General features: G+C 47.5%; 1 protein-coding gene across 11 annotated transcripts in view; it reads left to right on the top strand.

Moving 5' to 3' along the window:
• Positions 1-2,896, top strand: part of PSEN1 (presenilin 1) — an 87,858-nt gene extending 84,962 nt beyond the window's left edge. For all 11 annotated transcript variants that reach the window (XM_035260943.3, XM_078335361.1, XM_017977199.5 and 8 more), the window contains one exon: positions 1,635-2,896. In XM_035260943.3, the coding sequence (XP_035116834.1) occupies positions 1,635-1,790 (156 nt within the window). In that variant the 3' untranslated portion in view covers positions 1,791-2,896. The remainder of the gene's footprint in view (positions 1-1,634) is intronic.
• Positions 2,897-20,477: the final 17,581 nt, after the last annotated feature.

Genomic DNA, 20,477 nt, shown 5'->3' on the forward strand with positions numbered 1-20,477 from the left:
CTAATTTTTGTATTTTTAGTAGAGATGGGGTTTCGCCATGTTGGCCGGGCTGGTCTCAAACTTCAACTTCAAGTGATCCGCCTGCCTTGGCCTCCCGAAGTGCTGGGATTACAGGATTACAGGCGTGAGTCACTGCGCCCAACTTCAAAACTATGATTTAAGTAAATGACCAATAAAATATTTCTTACTGCTATTTTTACTGAAGATATGATATCTCGGCCGGGCGCGGTGGCTCACACCTGTAAAATCAGCACTTAGAAAGGCCAAGGTGGGCATATCACCTGAGGTCAGGAGTCTGAGACCAGCCTGAACAACACAGTGAAACCCCGTCTTTACTGAAAACACAAAAATTAAGGCCGGACATGGTGGCTCAAGCCTGTAATCCCAGCACTTTGGGAGGCCAAGGGGGGTGGATCATGAGGTCAAGAGATCGAGACCATCCTGGTCAACATGGTGAAACCTTGTCTCTACTAAAAATACAAAAAATTAGCTGGGCATGGTGGCACGTGCCTGTAATCCCAGCTACTCAGGAGGCTGAGGCAGGAGAATTGCCTGAACCCAGGAGGCGGAGGTTGCAGTGAGCAGAGGTCGCGCCATTGCACTCCAGCCTGGGTAACAAGAGCAAAACTCCGTCTCAAAAAAAAAAAAAACACAAAAATTAGCCGAGCATGGTGTCTGTGCACCTGTAATCCCATCTACTTAGGAGGCTGAGGCAGGAGGATCCCTTGAACCTGGGAAGTGGAGGTTGCAGTGAGCGGAGGTCTTACCACTGCACTCCAGCCTGGGTGACAGAGTGAGACTCTGTCTCAAAAAGAAAAAAAAAAGATGTGATACGTTTGACATCTAGTATGTGAGTGAAATTAGATGAGAGATTGGAGAAGACTGCTTATGCATTCATTTTGTGATTACATTTGGGGTTTATCATGATTTTGATGTGTTTTACTTCTCCTTTGAGGTTCATTATCTGGATTTGAAAGTAGTATGTGTTGTATCTCTTAAGAAAATTACTTACTCTGAATAAACTGAAATGGTACCTAGCCTCCAGACTTTCTAGTGTTTCAGTAACTAGGGTAAAAAATGAACTCTATTATATGCTGCTCTGTGTTTACAAGAAAGCAATATACTCCTTATAAATAAACTTTTATTTTATTTTATTTTGTAAACACTACAACCTCGCCATGTTTCATGGAGGAGCCTGCGCGGGAAGAATGCTTGCGCACAGCATAATGAATGCTTCACATCTGGGTTTTTAACCAGCCAAACTAAAATCACAGAGGCCAACACAGTATTTACTATATAAATTTCTGCATTTTTAAAATTTTTTTCAAAATAACTTATTTTCAGATATTCTTTTTTTTTTTTATCCTGCCCCCCTATTTTCAGATTTTCTTTCCTAGAATTAGTGGATAAAATAATGTGAATGAATAAAATAACATAGTGAACCCTACGAAACAAACAAAAGCTAAGTTTTTTTCATAGCTCTTCCAGATTTAATGAAATGTCTCTTCTAAAATTTAACCCTGAAGGAAAATACTCAGTTAACTATGTTAAAAATCAAGACTTGTGATTGCATGTTACCTGAAAATGCCTTCATAATTATGTGTGAATGTGTATCTTTTCAATTTTCTCCACAGGGTTTGTGCCTTACATTATTACTCCTCGCCATTTTCAAGAAAGCATTGCCAGCTCTTCCAATCTCTATCACCTTTGGGCTTGTTTTCTACTTTGCCACAGATTATCTTGTACAGCCTTTTATGGACCAGTTAGCATTCCATCAATTTTATATCTAGCATACTTGCAGTTAGAATCCCATGGATGTTTCTCCTCTGACTATAACAAAATCTGGGGAGTACAAAGGTGACTTTCCTGTGTCCACATCTAACAAAGTCAAGATTTCCGGCTGGACTTCTGCAGCTTCCTTCCAAGTTTTCCTGACCGCCTGCACTATTGGACATTGGAAGGAGGTGCCTATAGAAAACAATTTTGAACATACTCCATCACAGTAGACTGTGTCCCTCGGTGCAGAAACTACCAGATTTGAGGGACGAGGTCAAGGAGACATGATGGGCCTGGAAGTTGCTGTGCTCCATCAGCAGCTTTCCCTCCGTCGCAGGAAGATTCCACCAACACTGCGGATTCTCAGGACTACTGTTACCAAGAGGTTAGCTGAAGTGGTTTAAACCGAACGGAACTCTTCATCTTAAACTACATGTTGAAAATCAACCCAATAAATCTGTATTAACTGAATTTGGAACTTTTCAGGAGGTACTGTGAGGAAAAGCAGGCACCAGCAGCGGAATGGAGAGGGTGGGCAGGGGCTCCAGCTTCCCTTTGACTTTTTGCTGCAGACTCATCCTTTTCAAATGAGACTCATTTCCCCTGCTCTTTGAGTCAAGTCAGATGTGTAGATTGACTTTGGCAATTTTTGTTCTCAAGCACTGACACTCATTACCATCTGTGATTGCCATTTCTTCCCAAGGCCAGTCTGAACCTGAGGTTGCTTTATCCTAAAAGTGTTAACCTCAGGTTTCAAATTTAATACATTTTGGAAATCACAGAACTATTTCCCATCGATTCTCTATCATCCTGAAGTCAATTTTGGATTTTCCACCAAATTTTGAATTTGTAGACATACTCGTAAGTTCACTTGCCCCAGATGCCTCCTCTCTCCTCATTCTTCTTGCTCCCACTCAAGCAGTCCTGTTCTACAGCCAGTAAGGCAGCTCTGTTGTGGTAGCAGATGATCCCATTATTCTAGGGTTTTACTCTTTGTATGATGAAAAGAATGTGTTATGAATCGGTGCTGTCAGCCCTGCTGTTAGACCGTTTCCATAGCAAATGAAATGTATGCCCAAAGACAGTAGAATTAAAGAAGAGTAAAATGGCTGTTGAAGCACTTTCTGTCCTGGTTTTTTGTTTTTGTTTTTGCTACACTATAGGTCAGAATTTGAACTAATAGCCAAAAGTTGGTGATTCATGAGTTATGAACTAGTTGTATCAACAGAAAGCAAGAGTTTGAGGAAAGCCATAATTTAGCTGTGGGAGAACCTGAGGGCAAAAGGAGAACCAACTGCCAAGAGGAAAGAGAAAGGGCCTCCAGCAGCGAAGGGGATCAGTGAGCTAATAATGTCAAGGAGGAGTTTCAGGTTATCCTCACCAGCTCCACAATGGGTGCTTTGTGGTCTCTGTCTGTGTTACCTTTCCTCTCAATGTACCTTTGTGTGAACTGGGTAGTGGAGGTGTCTGCTGCAGCTACCATGGAGTTTAGGCTCTAGGCAGCTCAGTCAGGCAAAGCACACAAACAGCCATCAGCCTGTGGGCCTAGGGCACCTCTGGACAAGCCTTGCGGGGACACAACCTTCTTTGCCACAAAGAGTCCATAGCCATGCTGATCAGACTGGAAAAGTTTGTGAGAAACTTATTTTCCTCCTGTGGCTGAGGAGGGGCCAGCTTTTCCCTCTTTTGCCTGCTATTTTCTCTCCCAGTCTAACATATGATTTGATCTGGTTTAGAGTTCTCTTTGGAGTTTAGAATATTTGTTTTCTGTCCCAGGATATTTTTTATAAGAAACTAACTTCAAGAGTAGTGTGCTAGTACTAACCTGAGCTTAAATTAAAATTGGCTTATATTAGGCAGTCAGAGACAGGAAAAATAAGAGTTATGCAAAGAAAATGGGGTTTAAAGTAGTAGGTTCTATCATCTCAATTCATTTTTTCCGTGAAACTTCCTCCTTCCAAGATTCATTCCTTCTCTCAGATAATGGCAGTGTGGGTATTGTCCTTGAGAAAGCACAGCTACAGCAGAGCCTGCTGAATAGCAATTTGTGATTTGAAGCATCTTGAGGGATCCTAATCTAGACCAGCTTATTTCTTTAAGGATCCCAAATGTGTTGCATCTTTCATGGTAAGTTTCTCCTCTGAAGAGGGTACGTGGGGTGTGTGTATTTAAATCCATCCTATGTATTATTGATTGTCCTGTGTAGAAAGATGGCAATTATTCTCTTTCTCCAAGTTAGAGCCACATTGTAAGACAGTGTAAAGAGAACTTATCTTTCCCCCACTTTTTTTTAAGGACAGGATCTTGCTGTGTTGTCCAGGCTAGACTTGAACTCCTGGGCTCAATAATCCACCTCAGCCTTCTGAGTAGCTAAGACTACAGCCCATCTTACTTCTTTAAATCACTTAGGAAGAGAACTTTTCCTTCAAATATTCTTTTTAGAATTAGTTCAATCATTCCTAAAACATCAAAATGCTGGTCTTCCACCATGAAAAATAGATTGTCACTGGAAAGAACAGTAGCAATTTCCATAAGGATGTGCCTTCACACACATGGGAGAGGCAGTGGTTATGGAATCGGGCAAAACCAGCAACAGAGTATGACCAGCCAAGCCAATCTGCTTAAGAAGGAGGATAGTAAGGAAGGAAAGTAGCCACTAAGTGTCTGAGTCTGACTGGGCTACAGAATTTCATTGCACGCCTATGGAAATACCAACCAAATTTGGAAGATTTGTAAATTTTTTTTTCAGAGAGGAAAGGTTCACCTTCCTGGTTTTGATTCTCACTGGTTAGTGTGTGTTACTATAATCACAGCTCTGACTCCAAATGACTAAATTTCTCAATCAGAAAATAATAGAAGCTTTCTAAGCAACTTGGAAGAAAACAGTCATAAATAAGCAATTGATGGATTTTACTACAGAAGCAACAACTAAAGAGGCAGTGTTTTTACTTTTAGACTCCTGGATTCCCATTCTATAGTCTCTCTCTCTCTCTTTTTTTTTTTTTTTTTTTGAGAGGATAGTTTCATTCTTGTTGCCCAGGCTAGAGTGCAGTGGTACAGTGGCACAATCTTGGCTCACTGTAACCTCAGCCTCCTGGGTTCAAGTGATTCTCCTGCCTCAGCCTCCCCGAGTAGCTGGGATTACAGGCATGCATCACCACGCCTGGCTAATTTTGTGTTCTTAGTAGAGATGAGGTTTCTCCATGTTGGTCAGGCTGGTCTCAAACTCCCAACCTCAGGTGATCCGCCCGCCTCAGCCTCCTAAGTGCTGGGATTACAGGTGCGAGCCACTGCACCTGGCCTCTCTCACTCTGCTTTTAAGAACCCTCCTTTTGCAATAGATGCCCAAACAGATGTTTATTACTTGTTTTTTATTTGGCCTCAAACAGTGTATGTATTTTTGATATAATTTATAAAATGTGAGATATAAGGTGAACTACCAAATAAGGTCTTCTAGGGTTAGAAGAATGCAGGAAGCCTTTGATCATAACCCTGAAGGCTTTGTATATTTGATCACTTGTGATCTAACCCTGGAAGAAAAAGAGCTCAGAAACCACTATGAAAAGATTTATTCAGTGTCTTCTGTGTTCCTGTAGGTTCTGGAGTCTAAGGATGCAAAGATGAATAAGATAAATTCTCAGGATTCAGCTATAATCTTGTTTTCTGGTATATGACATCTTTTTTTTTGAGAAGGAGTCTTGCTCTGTCGCCCAGGCTAGAGAACAATGGCATGATCTCGGCTCACTGCATCTCCGCCTCCCAGGTTCAAGCGATTCTCCTGCCTCAGCCTCCTGAGTAGCTCAGACTACAGGTGAGCACCACCATGCCCCACTAACTTTTATATGTTTAGTAGAGACGGGGTTTCACCATGTTGGTCAGGATGGTCTCGAACTCCTGACCTCATGATCCGCCCACCTCGGCCTCCCAAAGTGCTCAGATTACAGGAGTGAGCCACCGCACCCAGCCTGACATCTTTCTTTAACTTCTCTCAAATACTGGGTATTTGTCCATAACCACTTTTACCATTACTGAGGGTTTGGTATTATAAAAGATACTTTGATTCTTTCAGAAACCAATCCATTCAGTAAAGTACTCCTTTTTCTTTTTCTTTTTTCTTTTTTTTTTTTGAGACAGAGTCTTGCTCTGTCGCCCAGGCTGGAGTGCAGTGGTGCAATCTCGGCTCACTGCAACCTCTGTCTCCTGGGTTCAAGCAATTCTTCTGTCTCAGCCTAAGTAGCTGGGACTACAGGGCACCCACCACCATGCTCGGCTAATTTTTTGTATTTTTAGTAGAGACAGGGTTTCACTATGTTGGCCAGGATGGTCTCGTTCTCCTGACCTTGTGATCTGCCCACCTTGGCCTCCCAAAGTGCTGGGTTTATAGGCGTGAGCCACTGCGCGTGGCCTAAAGTACTGCTTTTTCTTTAAATTTGCTGTTAGACATAAGGAACAGTTTGCCCTGCCATTCTCACCTCCAAGAGTATTCTGAACATGGAATTTGGAAAGAGACTTGAAAATTGGACATTTAGTTTGCCCTTGGGATGGAAACTATCATGTAGAATAAGTTTGAGCCTAGAAATGATCTTTGTGATTTCTCACCTCTTTAAATTCCTAAAACACAGGAGATTAAAAAACAGGTTTCAACTCTCATAGTGCTTGTTGAAATTGCTGACCAGAGTATACCAAAAAGGCTGTCATCGGGCTCCCGGCTGAGCATCATCTGCATGTGGTCATCTGCACAGTCCTCTCCTCTAGCAGGAAACACCTCAGATTTGCATATTAAAAAGCACCCTGATGCTGAAATGAACTCCTTTCTTGAACATGAAATCCATCTCCCACAGCCTCGGGCAGGAGGGCACCTCTGAGTGGATGCTGGGTCCACCCTGGGTCCCGATGTTTGATGGCAGCATTTCCACTTAGTCTATAGCAGGAACGATTTCCCAGAAAGCAGTTTTCCTTTTGAAATATGTAATTGTTGAAACTAGGTGGTTTCAAATTAACTGCATAGAGTAGCAAGTACAGGGTTGTCTCGTTGATGGTACCCTTGAAGGTGCTGGGATGAAGGTTTCAGTGGGATCATTTCCCTCACATGTTGTCTGGCTTCTGCTTCTATGGACATTGCTTTGTACTTAATTCAGACAGACTGTGAATACATCTTTTTTATAAATGCCTTTCAAATTCTTGGTAAGATGTAATTTTGATAGCTGATTGCAGATTTTCCTGTATTTGTCAGATTAATAAAGACCGCATGAATCCAGCTGTGCTAGTTTTCTTGCTTGAAAGTATCATAATGTGTAAATAACACTTTTCAAGAAACTGGAAGCAAATGCATTGTTTCTAAACTCATAAAAAAGTGGTATGGATTATAGCATGCCTCACTTCTGAAGAGTGCAATATTAAATCTGCTTATAAAAGCCTCAAAGCGGAGGCCAGACACAGTGGCTCAAGCCTGTAATCCCAGCACTTTGGGAGGCTGAGGTGGGTGGATCACCTGAGATCAGGAGTTCAAGACCAGCCTGGCCAACATGTTGAGACCCCCCGCATCTCTACTAAAAATGCAAAAATTAGCCAGACGTGGTGGCGCTTGACCGTAGTTCTAGCTACTTGGGAGGCTGAGGCAGAAGAATCCAGGAGACAGAAGTTGCAATGAGCCGAGATCATACCACTGCACTCTAGACTGGGTGACAAGCAGAACTCCTCAAAAAAAAAAAAAAAAAAAAAAAAGGCCTCAAAGCAGCTATCCTTAATACTTTCTGAAAGGTATTTTTTTCTAATAACTTCCATACTAATATAAATGTCAGAACAAACTATAAACATAAGACGTATGTTGTACAATTCAGAAAAGTGCTGGAGGTTTTTTTTAAAATTATGTAGGTCACACTAATGGGAAAAAGCAACATTACTTATTTTTTGAGACAGATTCTCACTCTGTCTCCCAGGCTGGATGCAGTGGCACCATCTCGGCTCACTGAAACCTCTGCCTCCCGGGTTCAAGCCATTCTCCTGCCTCAGCCTCCTGAGTAGCCGGGATTACAGGTGCGCGCCACCAAGCCCAGCTAATTTTTGTATTTTTAGTAGAGACGGGGTTTCACTAGGTCGGTCAGGCTGGTCTTGAACTCCTGACCTTGTGATCCACCCGCCTTGGCCTCCCAAAGTGCTGGGATTATAGGCGTGAGCCACTGCTCCCGGCCTGTACAACATTACTTTTATTGACCTGGTAGAGCGTAGAATGTCCTCTCACTCCATCCCCAAACGCAATAAAACCTTTTGTTTCTAAAGACAGTAACACATACAATGTTGGAAATGATTAATCAGAAATATATTTATGGCAGAAAAACCACAGCTGGCCATGGTATTCAGAAGAGGTAGTTAAGAGATTGATGTGTTCCTGGCAACTCTGCTAAGGGCATCAGGAAGCAGGGAGTGTTTAATCCCTATTTTCGGAATTGGAGGCATCGATCATTTTCATGGCTCTTTTAGGCAGTGTCCGTGGAGTCTCCTACAGAGGCATCAGGACTTGGGAAAGGTTTCTGAGTTTTAGGTGTCCTGACAATGGTGTTCGTGATGAGAATAGGAGGGACTTAGAGCAGGGCTAAGAAGCAAGGGTAATGAGACTGGGTTTCCTGTGTCTCTAGGTAAGTTGCGTATCCTTCCAACAGCCCGTGCCACACCTCCCAGGAGATCCTTCTGTATGTGGTGTGGAGGGTAGCTTAGGATCTGGTTAAAAGTGAAATGACAGCATACTCGAGTACAAAGAGTGCAATGTTGATGTGTCAATTGAATGAGAGTGCAGAGTAAAGGAGAGATCCGCAAAAGCAGGGGTTTAAAATCAGAAATTTCTCAGAAAATTTTTTGTTTTTTGTTTTTTTGTTTTGTTTTTGAGACGGAGTTTCACTCTTGTTACCCAGGCTGGAGTGCAATGGCGTGATCTCGGCTCACCACAACCTCCACCTCCTGGGGGCAATTCTCCTGCCTCAGCCTCCCAAGGAGCTGGGATTACAGGCGCGCCCCACCATGCCCAGCTAATTTTTGTATTTTTAGTAGAGACGGGGTTTCACCTTGTTGACCAGGATGTTCTTGATCTCTTGACCTCGTGATCCACTCACCTCGGCCTCCCAAAGTGCTGGAATTATAGGCATGAGCCACCGCCCAGGGCCAGAAAATTTTTTGTTGTTGTTCTGGAAACAAGGTCTGGCTCTGTCGTCCAGGCTGCAGTGTAATAACGTGATCATGGCTCACTGCAGTGTTGAACTCCTGAGTTCAAGTGATCCCCCCACCTCAGCCTCCTCGGTGGCTCAAACTACAGGTGCATACCACGTTTTGTAAATGTGGCTTCTCTGGCTCTCAGGTTACTTCTATGGGCATTCAGAAATTAATTCCAGGATATTGTAGGAACTTCGGCCTCTGTCAGACCTGCAAAGCCAGCCTGCACAGGTTAATGTGCTACCGACAGCACAGGCCGTTCACACTGGCGATGTAGGGTGTTGCCTGCTGCGGCAGGGCGCCCCATTGTTTCAGATGGGCCCATGGCGACGGAGCCAGAGCAGCCCACTTGAGTGAGGAGACCAAGACCTGGCTCCTCTGCCTGTCCACACATGGCAGGTCATCCTTTGGGGGCTCTGCTTTCTCAACTGTCAAGGACAGAATTCCCTCTTTTCCCTCTTGTGCTCTAGATAAATTCATGAGATAAGGCATAGACATGTTACAAGTGATTATGCAACTTTTATCATTAAAGATATGTAATAACACTTAAGGTTCGCCAGCATACTCCAAGCATTTGGTAATTTTTGCATGAATTGATTTTTGTTTTTAAGTCAAAACATATTTTGGAAACATTCCTGTGAAGGGAGGCCCATTCTAAGTCTCAGACAGAGCTGGAGTGCCACCAAGACCAGGCCTGGGGCCCCGCTTCTGCCCGCCAACTGATGGGCTCCTTTCCCCTGTCTCTTCCTGGCAGTGCTCCATGGCAGTGGGAAGGAGGGTGAGGCCTCGCCATCCCGAAGAGGGCCCCCTGGCCCGACCCAATACTGGAGACAAGTCTGGCCCCATCTTCCCTCTGGGATCTGGGCCAACCCAGATGTTTCCCGCAGCCCCTCCCTCCACTCCTCGCTCCCAGGATGGGCCTAAAAATACTCCCATCTCCAGCCTATTTTTGTCACTCCAAGCTCCTTCCTTTCTAGATTGCTTTGCCTGAGGATTCTGCCCCAGGCTGGGAGGGTCTGGGGGCCAATTCTCCCATTTCCCTGCAGTTTGGCAGGAGTCTTCCCTCACCCCTGTGGCTCTCAGAGCAGGCTCTGCCTTTGTCTGCAGACTGTGACTCCCTGGACAGGCAAAGGAAAATGCCTCGGTCACCCTGATGCCTCCAAGCCTCGTGACAGGAGCTAAGGATGGCAGATACAGAGATCTCGGGGCCACCTTGCGGCTGCCTGACCCTCCTGGGAGCTTGAGCACCACCCCATTTCTGAAGCTCCTGGCAGTTGCTCAATAAATGGTGAGTCAATGAAGGACTGTAGGGGTGGCTGCAGGGTCTGCAGGAGGGGATTTCCGTGCAGAATGATGTAAATAGGGCATGTGTGTGGGAATGTGTTTTGAGTAAGAACAAACATTAACCAGCTTTTGTCCCTGTTTATAAGGCCATGCTGGAGAGTGGGGAGCCCAAGTCAACTGGCCTTATCCCCTCGGGAGACCTGAATTTATAAACAGTGGTCAGGATGAATCCAAACAGGATTCCTCCCCCTGGTCACATCTGTGACATCTGGAGAAATGTATGGGTTTGTCCTGGATCAGTGTCACCACATTGGATGCAGGGAGAATAAAGGATAGTGCGGTTGTTAATATGTACCCTGAATTTAACCAAGAAAAGCCCCAGAGGAAGGTACTGCCCCATAAAACCCATGTCCCTTGATATGCCACAGCATGTCCCTTAATATGCTGCAGACACTATGCTTAGCCCATCACAGGCATTGGCTCCCATCCTTACCCCACGTACTTACCCCACCCTATGCGTAGGGCCTGTTAGTCCCATTTTACAGATGAGGACGGGGCGTGGGGGGGGGTAGGGGGGAGGGGGGGAGGGGCGCTCCCAGAGTCTTGGTCTGCAGGTAAGTGGGTGAGGCTGCGCCCCCAGCACTGTCTAGGACGGGGGGCACCACCCTGTTGCTGTTGAACCGAATCATCGTCCGAGTGGGCCTTGATAACGTAGTCTCTCAACCTCCCTCAGCTTTCTCACTAAAGCTGCTCAAACAACAGAGGACAGAGACACTGAGGGGTGTGGACACAGTCCAAGCCTCAGGTAGAGATTTCTCTGGAGTTTCACAAAAATCAAAACTTTATTTCATAATGTAGGCTTTTTGTTGTCTTACTGGGTAAAATACTTAAAATGTACCATCCTAACCATTTTTGAGTGTACATTTGGTGACATTAAGTACCTCTGCAATGACGTGGAACCATCACACGCCCATCTCCAGTACTCCTCCCTCACCGCAAAACAGCTCCCCAGTCCCCGCTGCAACCTCCAGCATCCCCCAGCTCTGTCTCTGTGAATTTGACTACTTGAGGAACCTCACAGGAGTGTTCATTCTTCTGTGACTGACTTATTTCACTTAGCGTAAAGGTCCTTGAGGTTCATGCGTGTTGTTGTACGTGTGTTTTAATGTTAAAAAAAAAATAGGCGTGGTGGCTCACACCTGTAATCCCAGCACTTTGGGAGGCCGAGGCAGGCAAATCACAAGGTCAAGAGATCGAGACCAGCCTGGCCAACATGGTGAAACCCCAACTCTACTAAAAATACAAAAAATTAGCCAGGCATGGTAGCAGGTGCCTGTAGTCCCAGCTACTCAGGAGGTGGAGGCAGGAGAATCACTCAAACCCAGGAGGCGGAGTTTGCAGTGAGCTAAGATCGTGCCACTGCACTCCAGCCTGGTGATAGAGTGAGACTCTGTCTTGGGAAAAAAACACACACACATTAAAAGACAGCTGGGCATGGTGGCTCATGCCTGTAATCCCAGCACTTTGGGAGACCAAGGCAGGTGGATAACTTAAGGCCAGGAGTTTGAGACCAGCCTGGCCAACATGGCAAAGACCTGTCTCTACTAAAAATACGAAACTTAGTTGGGCATGGTGGCGGGCGCCTCTTATCCCAGCTACTTGAGAGGCTGAGGCACAAGAATTGCTTGAACTTGGGAGACGGAGTTTACAGTGAACTGAGATCACGCCACGGCACTGCAGCCTGGGTGACAGAGTGAGACTCCATCTCAAAAAAAATAAAATTAAAATAAACAATAAAGGCAGTCATTGGGGTTCACACGTTGGAAGGCCGAGGTAGGAGGATTGCTCAAGGCCAGGAGTTCAAGACCAGCCTGGGCAACATAGCAAGACCCTGTCTCTAACTTAAAAAAAAATAACAATGACACCATCATAAACCATCACCAGGCCGGGTACAGTGGCTCACGCCTGTAATCCCAGTACTTTGGGGGGCCAAGGCAGATGGATCACCTGAGGTCAGGAATTTGAGACCAGCATGGCCAACATGACAAAACCCCGTTTCTACTAAAAGTACAAAAATTAGCTGAGCATGGTGGTAGGTGCCTGTAATCCCAGCTACTTGGGAGACTGAGGCAGAAGAATCACTTAAACCCAGGAGATGGAGGTTGCAATGAGCTGAGATCCTGCCACTGCACTCCAACCTGGGCAACAAGAGTGAGAATCTGTCTAGAAACAAAACAAAACAAACACCAAAAATATTTTACACCACTACACAGTCCTAATCTTAAGGCTGATGTTCCCAGAAGCTGTGCCTTATTTATTCAGTGTCTTGTTGTGAACCTAAGGTAACAAGCCCTGGTGCCAGAGGCACTGACCAGCCAGGCCTCAGTTCCCACCTCTGGTCACACAGGACAGCCCCGTCACAGCTGCTCTATGCTGGTGCTCCTGGAGGCCTATGCTGGAAGCCCAGGTGGACGCAGGTGTGTGTCGCACCCCTTCCGAGAGGATGTCGCTGCCAGCTTTCTGCTGCCCCACTTTATTCTCAGAGTTTGGGGTGGTGGATTCCTGGGAATTTTCGATTTTAATATTGATGTTTATTTACATCAATCTATTGTCTTTCTTTTAAAAATGAGAAGCTGTCATGCAGGAAGGTTGGCTTGCCCGAGGGCCTTGTGTGTGGCACACCAAGACTGCCCAGGCTTCAGGCCTCACTTCCCTCTGCCCCTGAGCTTGGGCCACATTCACGGCACCACCAGGACATGATGCCAGTCTGCCCACCACATCATGTGAATGCTGCTTATCAATCCCATCTGCTCTGCAGTTAGGTTGCGTTTAATGTGCAAAATTCAGAAAGCTCTGAAAACGGAAAGGTTTCTCATAAATCTGGCAATAATACCTGACTGAGCTGCCACAAGGCCATTTAGAGTCTTGTGCCCATTAGGAGGACATTTGTTAGTTTTGCAGCAGAGCTATGAGTGTGTATGTGTGGTTGTTTTGCTCATTTATTTTGATTAAAGAGGGCTTCTGGCCAGGTGCAGTGGCTCACACCAGTAATCCCAGCACTTTGGGAGGCTAAGGTGGGCGGATCACTTAAGCCCAGGAGTTTGAGACCAGCCTGGGCAATGTGGTGAGTGAACCTCATCTCTAACAAGAAAAAAAAACACACACATAAAAAACAATAAGCTGGGTGTGGCAGTGCATGCCTGTAATTCCAGCTACTTGGGAGGCTGAGGTAGGAGGATTACTTGAGCCCGGGAATCGGAGGTTGCAGTGAGCTGAGATCGTGAAAAGAAGGCTTCCAACCTGCTGGGACTATTCTACAATATGCAGTTTAGTAACTTATAAAGCCTGGACAATTCTCAATTCTGAAACACATTTGGCCCCAAGAGTTCTGATAAGGGATTGGGACCTAGACATATAGAAGAGAATTATACTGATATGAGGCCGGGAGCAGTGGCTCACGCCTGTAATTCTAACACTTTGGGAGGTGGAGGCAGGTGAGTCATGAGGTTAGGCTGGTCAAGACCGGCCTGGCCAAGATGGTAAAACACTGTCTCTACTAAAAATTACAAAAAAAATTAGCCTGTCGCAGTGGCAGGCACCTGTAATCACAGCTACTTGGGAGGTGGTGGCAGGAGAATTGCTTGAACCTGGGAGGTGGAGGTGGCAGTGAGCCAAGATAGCGCCATTGTACTCCAGCCTGGGCGACACACCAAGACTCTGTCTCCAAAAAAAAAAAAAGAATTATGGTGATATGAAAGCTATAAAAATAAAGAGCTTAGACTCAGTTTTGTGTCTGTACATCTTTCATGGCATTATACTATAAAGCAGGGGTCCCGGATAACAGGTCCCCGCAGAAATGAGAGCCAGAGAAGCACTGCAGAAAAACAGAAAGGAAAGTTATTTCCCCCTGCTTCAGCTTCAGGGAAGCCTTGTTTTAGGACTGTGAGGCGCTTGTCCACTGACTTCTGGGTTGTGTTTCCAGGACTTTGGCCCAAGGCACAGGCTGTCTCTCAGTGTCCGGGGCTAAGAACAATTCCGGTACAGAGGCTGAAGCCACAGAGGACATGAGAAGTGCCCCAGGAGCATGGTGGAGGGCAAGACCTACAGCCTCGACTGCTGGCCTCTGGGGCTGCCACTCCAGGGCCCCTCTCCACGACAGCCCACCAGGGATAGCACCAGGGACCACGGAGCCTGGCTCGCAGGAACCACCACAAGAGAACAGGGACTTGCTGCCCTCTGCAACCATCCGAGGGGCCACCATGCAGCCACAGGACACTAGGCTCACCTGGGAAGCTGGGGTGCCCACCTGGAGCCTCTCGAGACCCAGAGACATCCTCGAAGCCTGTGTTCTCTCTCACACTGACTCCACACCTTCCACTGGCCTTTGTGGGGTCTGGGCCAGGAGCTGCTTTCTCCTTTGGGAAGTGAGGGTGGATTCCTCACAGCAGCTCACTTAATGTCTCAACCAGCTTCTCCAAAGGAGGCCGTGGTTGGTCCCTGTGGTTGGAGTTTGTGTTCCCCTGTGGGTGGAAGGGATGAGCTCTTACAGGCTGGAGCTGCTGGCTGGGAGCCTGTCAGGAGCCGCATTGGAAAGCCCCTTCCTTTCCCACTGTCTTCTGCTCTCCTTCCCCAGGCACTATCCTGCTTCCACGAAGCCTCTCCCCCGTCCTGGTGCCCTTTCCGGGATCCGAGTGACAGAGGGCCTGATGTCACTTGGGGGACATCCCAGGAATTCCTGTTCTTTCCCTCTGGATGGCCCTCTGGTCTGCCGGAAGGGTGGGAGGAGCTATCATGTATTTCTGTCTCAGCTTTGAGGATAAAATTCCCCTCCAAAGGCCAGGCAGCTGATCTCCTACAGCCTTGTCAGACAAATGGAGCCCTGAATTCCCACTTGGGTTGTCTTGCGTGGTGCTTCAAAGACCTGACTTGGATATGGCAACTCGAGGGAGAAGGAGGGTTGAAATGGCATCTGGAAGCACAGACCGGAATGGAAAGGCAGGCTGGCAGCAGGGGTTTTAACCCCCACCTTCCCGCCATCCCCAGCATTTGAATGACTGTATTAAGGGAAATAAGTATATGTATTGGGGGGCGGGGAGTAGTTAGAGAAATCAATGTGGACAGCCTCAGATGTGGAGTGTCTTGTCTTTTTCCTTTGGATTCGTAGTGGGCTGTAGCACACGTTTCATGACTTCTTTTTTGAGACAGAGTCTCGCTCTGTCTCCCAGGCTGGAGTGCAGTGGTACAATCTTGGCTCACTGCAACCTTACCTCTCTGGTTCAAGTGATTCCCCTGCTTCAGCCTCCCAAGTAGCTGGGATTACAGGCACATGCCGCCATGCCCGGCTAATTGTTTTGTACTTTTAATAAGAGATGGGGTTTCACCATGTTGGTCACACTGGTCTTGAACCCCTGACCTGAGGCAGTCTGCCTGCCTCGTCCTCCCAAAGTGCTGGGATTACAGGCATGAGCCACCAGGCCCAGCCCGGTTCTATGACTTTTCTGGTAAAAATGTTTGAATACTCTGATTGTAAAATTCATTTTAGTTTAAATTGACACACACAGCACTAGAATGCAAGTCCCCACAAGAGTGTAAACTCCCCAAGAGCGGAGACGACCTAGTGTGTGCTGGAGCCTATACCTGGAGCTGACTGTCTCCCAACTCCACATCTGGTGACATCACCTTGACAGCTTGAAAACAGCCATGGTGGGAGCATCTACAGCAAACTCCATGGAAAAGAATCGACCCTGCACAGCAGTGCTGCCTCTCCTGCAGTGAGTGAGGGTTGTTTTTTTTTTTCTTTTTTTTGAGACGGTGTTTCGCTCTTGTTTACCCAGGCTGGAGTTCAATGGCACGATCTCGGCTCACCGCAACCTCCGCCTCCTGAGTTCAGGCAATTCTCCTGCCTCAGTCTCCTGAGTAGCTGGGATTACAGGCACGTGCCGCCATGCCCAGCTAATTTTTTTGTATTTTTAGTAGAGACGGGATTTCACCATGTTGACCAGGATGGTCTCGATCTCTTGACCTCGTGATCCACCTGCCTCGGCCTCCCAAAGTGCTGGGATTATAGGCTTGAGCCACCGCGCCTGGCCTGTGAGTGAAGGTTAAACAGTTACCACCACTGGACAGTTCTATCCCAGCCTCTAGCACACAGTAGCACCCAGATATTCAAAGGAACAACCTCCAAATAAGGAAGAGGGAAGCAGTATCCTCTAAATTCAGTTCAATGGGAGTTCAACAAATATCCTGTCCTGGTGGACGTGTATTTTCTGGGGTAGCTGCCATCTGAACTTCCACCTGGGGACCCTGCCAATTCTTGTTTCTCATATCCTGGCCATCAGGTTACAGGTATGTTCCTGTGGGCTGATTCCTCAGCCCTCCTGTCAATCTGCGATCTTCCAATGCCCTTACTCTAAGGAACTCTATTTTTTGTTTATTTTGTTTTGTTTTTGCTTTTGAAGACGGAATCTCACTCTGTCCCAAGCTGGACTGCAGCAATGTGATCTTGCAACCTCGGTGCAACCTCCGCCTCCTGGATTCAAGCAATTCTCCTGCCTTGGCCTCCTGAGTAGCTGGGACTACAGGTGTGCTCCACGCTCGGTGCAATGAGCTCAGGCAATCAGCCGGCTTCGGCCTCCCAAAGTACTAGGATTACGGGCGTTAGCCACCATGCCCGGCCTGAAACAACTCTTCTGTTTAAGTTGACTCAGTCCTTTTCTGTGGTATGCAACCAAGAACCCCGAGGGTCAGTTCAGGTCCTTTGAGAGCAGAGGCTGAGGTGGGACTGGATGTGCGCAAGATCTACAGGGGAACGCCTGTGAGGATAAACCGCGGGAGGAGGAGGCACAGGGGGAGTCCAGAATGTGGTGAGAAGCTGAGAGCAGCTGCCAAAGGCTGTTCACCAGCTCTGCTTCTCACAGCCCCTCTCTGGAGGCAAACCTTCAGGGCCACCACAAACCTCTGGTACAGGGTGTAATATGAAAATTGATCTCTGCTCTTGCAACGTTCACAATTATGAGAGAGACACTGCAGTAGTTTGAAAGTGCTAGGCCAAAGCCTGGGACCAATGGGAGCACAGAGGCAGGTGTACAGGAAGGCTTCCTGGAGGAGGTGAACCCTGGGAACCCAGAGGCGCTTGGCATTTTGCCCTCTTTCTTCTCTCCAGTTATCCATCCCGACCCAACCACACAAAGAGGTCTGGCCACTCTTTCTTAGCCTCATCCTTAGATCTGCAATCTGCAGAGATGATGAAAATGTAGAGAATTGAGGATACACATGGCGGAGAACATGGGACAGAGAAATTAAAAGAATTTTTTTTTTTTTTTGGCCGGGCGCAGTGGCTCAAGCCTGTAATCCCAGCACTTTGGGAGGCCGAGGCAGGTGGATCACGATGTCAAGAGATCGAGACCATCCTGGTCAACATAGCGAAACCCCGTCTCTACTAAAAATACAAAAGATTAGCTGGGCATGATGGTGCACGCCTGTAGTCCCAGCTACTATGGAGGCTGAGGCAGGAGAATTGCCTAAACCCAGGAGGCGGAGGTTGCAGTGAGCCGAGATCGTGCCATTGCACTCCAGCCTGGGTAACAAGAGCGAAACTCCGTCTCAAAAAAAAAAAAGAATTTTTTTTTTAGAGACAGGGTCTTGCTCTGCTGCCCAGGCTGGAGTGCAGTGATGCAATCATAGCTCACTGCAGCCTCAACCTTCCGGGCTCAATTGATCCTCCCGCCTCAGCCTTCCAAGTAGCTTGGACCAGCGGTCCCCAACCTTTTGACACCAGGGACCGGTTTCATGGAAGATAATTTTTTCACAGATCTGGGGGCGGGGTAGGATGGTTTCCAGATGAAACTGTTCCAAGCTAATGCCCGATCCTGTTCAGATCATCAGGCATAGATTTCCATAAAGAGTGCACAACCCAGATCTCTTGCGTGAGTAGTTCACAGTAGAGTTCATGCTCCTGGGAGAATCAAATGCAGCTGCTGATTTGACAGGAGGCAGAACTCAGGCAGTAATATTGGCTCACATCCTGCTGTGTGGCCTGGTTCCTAACAGGCCATGGACAGGTACTGGTCCATGGCCCTGGGGGTTGGGGACCCCTAGCTTGGACTTCAGGCAACTGCCACCATACCTGGCTAATTAAAAAAAAAAAAAAAAAAAAAAACTGTAGCAATCAGGGGGATCTCACTACGTTGCCTTGGCTAGTTTTGAACTCCTTAGGCAATCCTCCCGCCTCAGCCTCCCAAAGTGTTGGGATTCCAGACATGAGCCACTGTGCCCAGATCACAACTTTTATTCAGCATCTAGTAGGAACTTGATGAAAACAGTTACTTCCCTACTCCACCACCTGCTGTGAGTCTTAAGGGAGCAAGTTGTAGTTTAAGGAGGTGACCCGACCTGCCCACGTGCACACAATGGAAAGCTGAGGAGCTTTCCAGTCCAGCTTCGCCTCGACCAGGCTACCCCAAGCCCCCGTGTAAGGGGGTCTCAGGTGCAGCCAGTGAGTGGCACAGGGCCAGTGCAGAGGGGACTTCACAGTGGGAAGGAAAGAGGCCACTCTTTCCTGGCCTCTTCTTTCTAAACCATCCTATTGTAACGCATCAATTCTGTTCGCCACATCTCTGTGAGGGAGGCAGAGGAGAAATGAGGCTGGGAGAGAAGTTCTTGCCCAAGCCAGTAATTGGCAGGGCCTCGCTGGTGGGTCTAGGACAGCCCCTTACCACTGCGTGTGGGTTCTGTCCCCCAACCTCAGCGTCCTCTTTGCAGCTAGGATGAGGCATAAGAAATCACAGGCCTGGGTGTCTGAGAAGAAAGGATCATAGGAAAAGCAGGGACATGGCAAGGAAGGGAGCTCCTTGGGCCTCAGCTTCCCCTACCCTGAAGCAGGAGAAGCGTTTTCCTCCCACTTAACAAAGGGGACCTTTGACCAAGCTCAGAAAAGTCCCAGCTGGTGGGGGCAGGGAGTGGGGGCTATGGAATGGAAGAAGTGCTTTTCCTTTTAGAAGGGGCTGCACGATTCCACTCCCCTTTCACTGCCAAGCTTTATCTTTGCCTAAGAATTCACACAACTCCCCTGGGGTCCCGCTACAGCTGCCGTTCCTCCAGTCTTCACTGATAGGTAAGAAATGTGCCTGATTTAAACCGGCCATGTTTTAATAAGCATTTTGTCTGAACAGGGAGATGAGCTGCATGAGTGAGGGCGGGGTGAGGGGCTGAAGGGGGAGTGAGCTCCCCAATGGTGGCTTCTCTTTGCCCAAATGAGGCCAAGGGAGAAGTGGGGGGGTGGGCAGCAAGGAGCTGAAGGCAGAAGAGTGTGGGGAGAGGGGAGAAGCCTTTGGACCTCCCACACCTTCCCCCAACCTCCCTCTTGCCCAGATCCAGTTTCTAAAGACGAGTGAATTCGAGTTTCAAAAAAGGAATGGCAGGCAAAGAGTGTCTTGGTTGAGAAAAAAGACAACCAGGAACACAAATCAGGTTGAGGCCATGTGTTGAGCCCCCACCTTGATGCTAATTAGTGCCCTGCCACAGGTGGTGGGACTCACAGCAACAGGGACAGAAACCCAGGGAGCAGGACAGGCACCCAGTTGGCCTGGGGTGGTGTGGAGATGGCTTCAAAAGCAGGTGACCTGCCAGGCACCGTGGCACGTTGGGAGGCCACTATGGGAAGATGGCTTGAGATCTGGAGTTCGAGAACAGGTTGGGCAAAATGGCGAGACCTTGTCCCTACTTAAAGAAGAGGGCTGGACGCAGTGGCTCATGCCTGTAATCCCAGCATTTTGGGGGGCCGAGGTGGGTGGATCACCTGAGGTCAGGAATTCCAGACTAGCCTGGCCAACATGGTGAAGACCTGTCTCTATTGAAAACACAAAAATTAGCTGGACATGGCAGCGGGCGCCTGTAATCCCAGCTATGCGGGAGGCTGAGGCTGGAGAATTGCTTGAACCCAGGAGGCAGAGGTTGCAGTGAGCTGAGATCGCACGATTGCTCTCTAGCCTGGGCAACAAGAGTGAAACTCCGTCTAAAAAAAAAAAGAAAGGGAAGAGAGAAAGAGAGGAAGGGAGGAAGGGAAGGAGGGAGGGAGGGAGAGAAAGAAGAAAGGAAGGAAAGTGACATTTGACCAGGGTTTTGAGGGCTGAGTAGGGGTTTGAGAGGTGGGGGGATTGGGAGAGTGCATTCCAGGAGTGAGAAAAGGTGCTGGGAGATGGGAAGCAGCAGCATGT

The sequence above is a fragment of the Callithrix jacchus genome, chromosome 8 (assembly GCF_049354715.1).
Source record: "Callithrix jacchus isolate 240 chromosome 8, calJac240_pri, whole genome shotgun sequence".
In the NCBI taxonomy this organism is placed as follows: domain Eukaryota; kingdom Metazoa; phylum Chordata; class Mammalia; order Primates; family Cebidae; genus Callithrix; species Callithrix jacchus.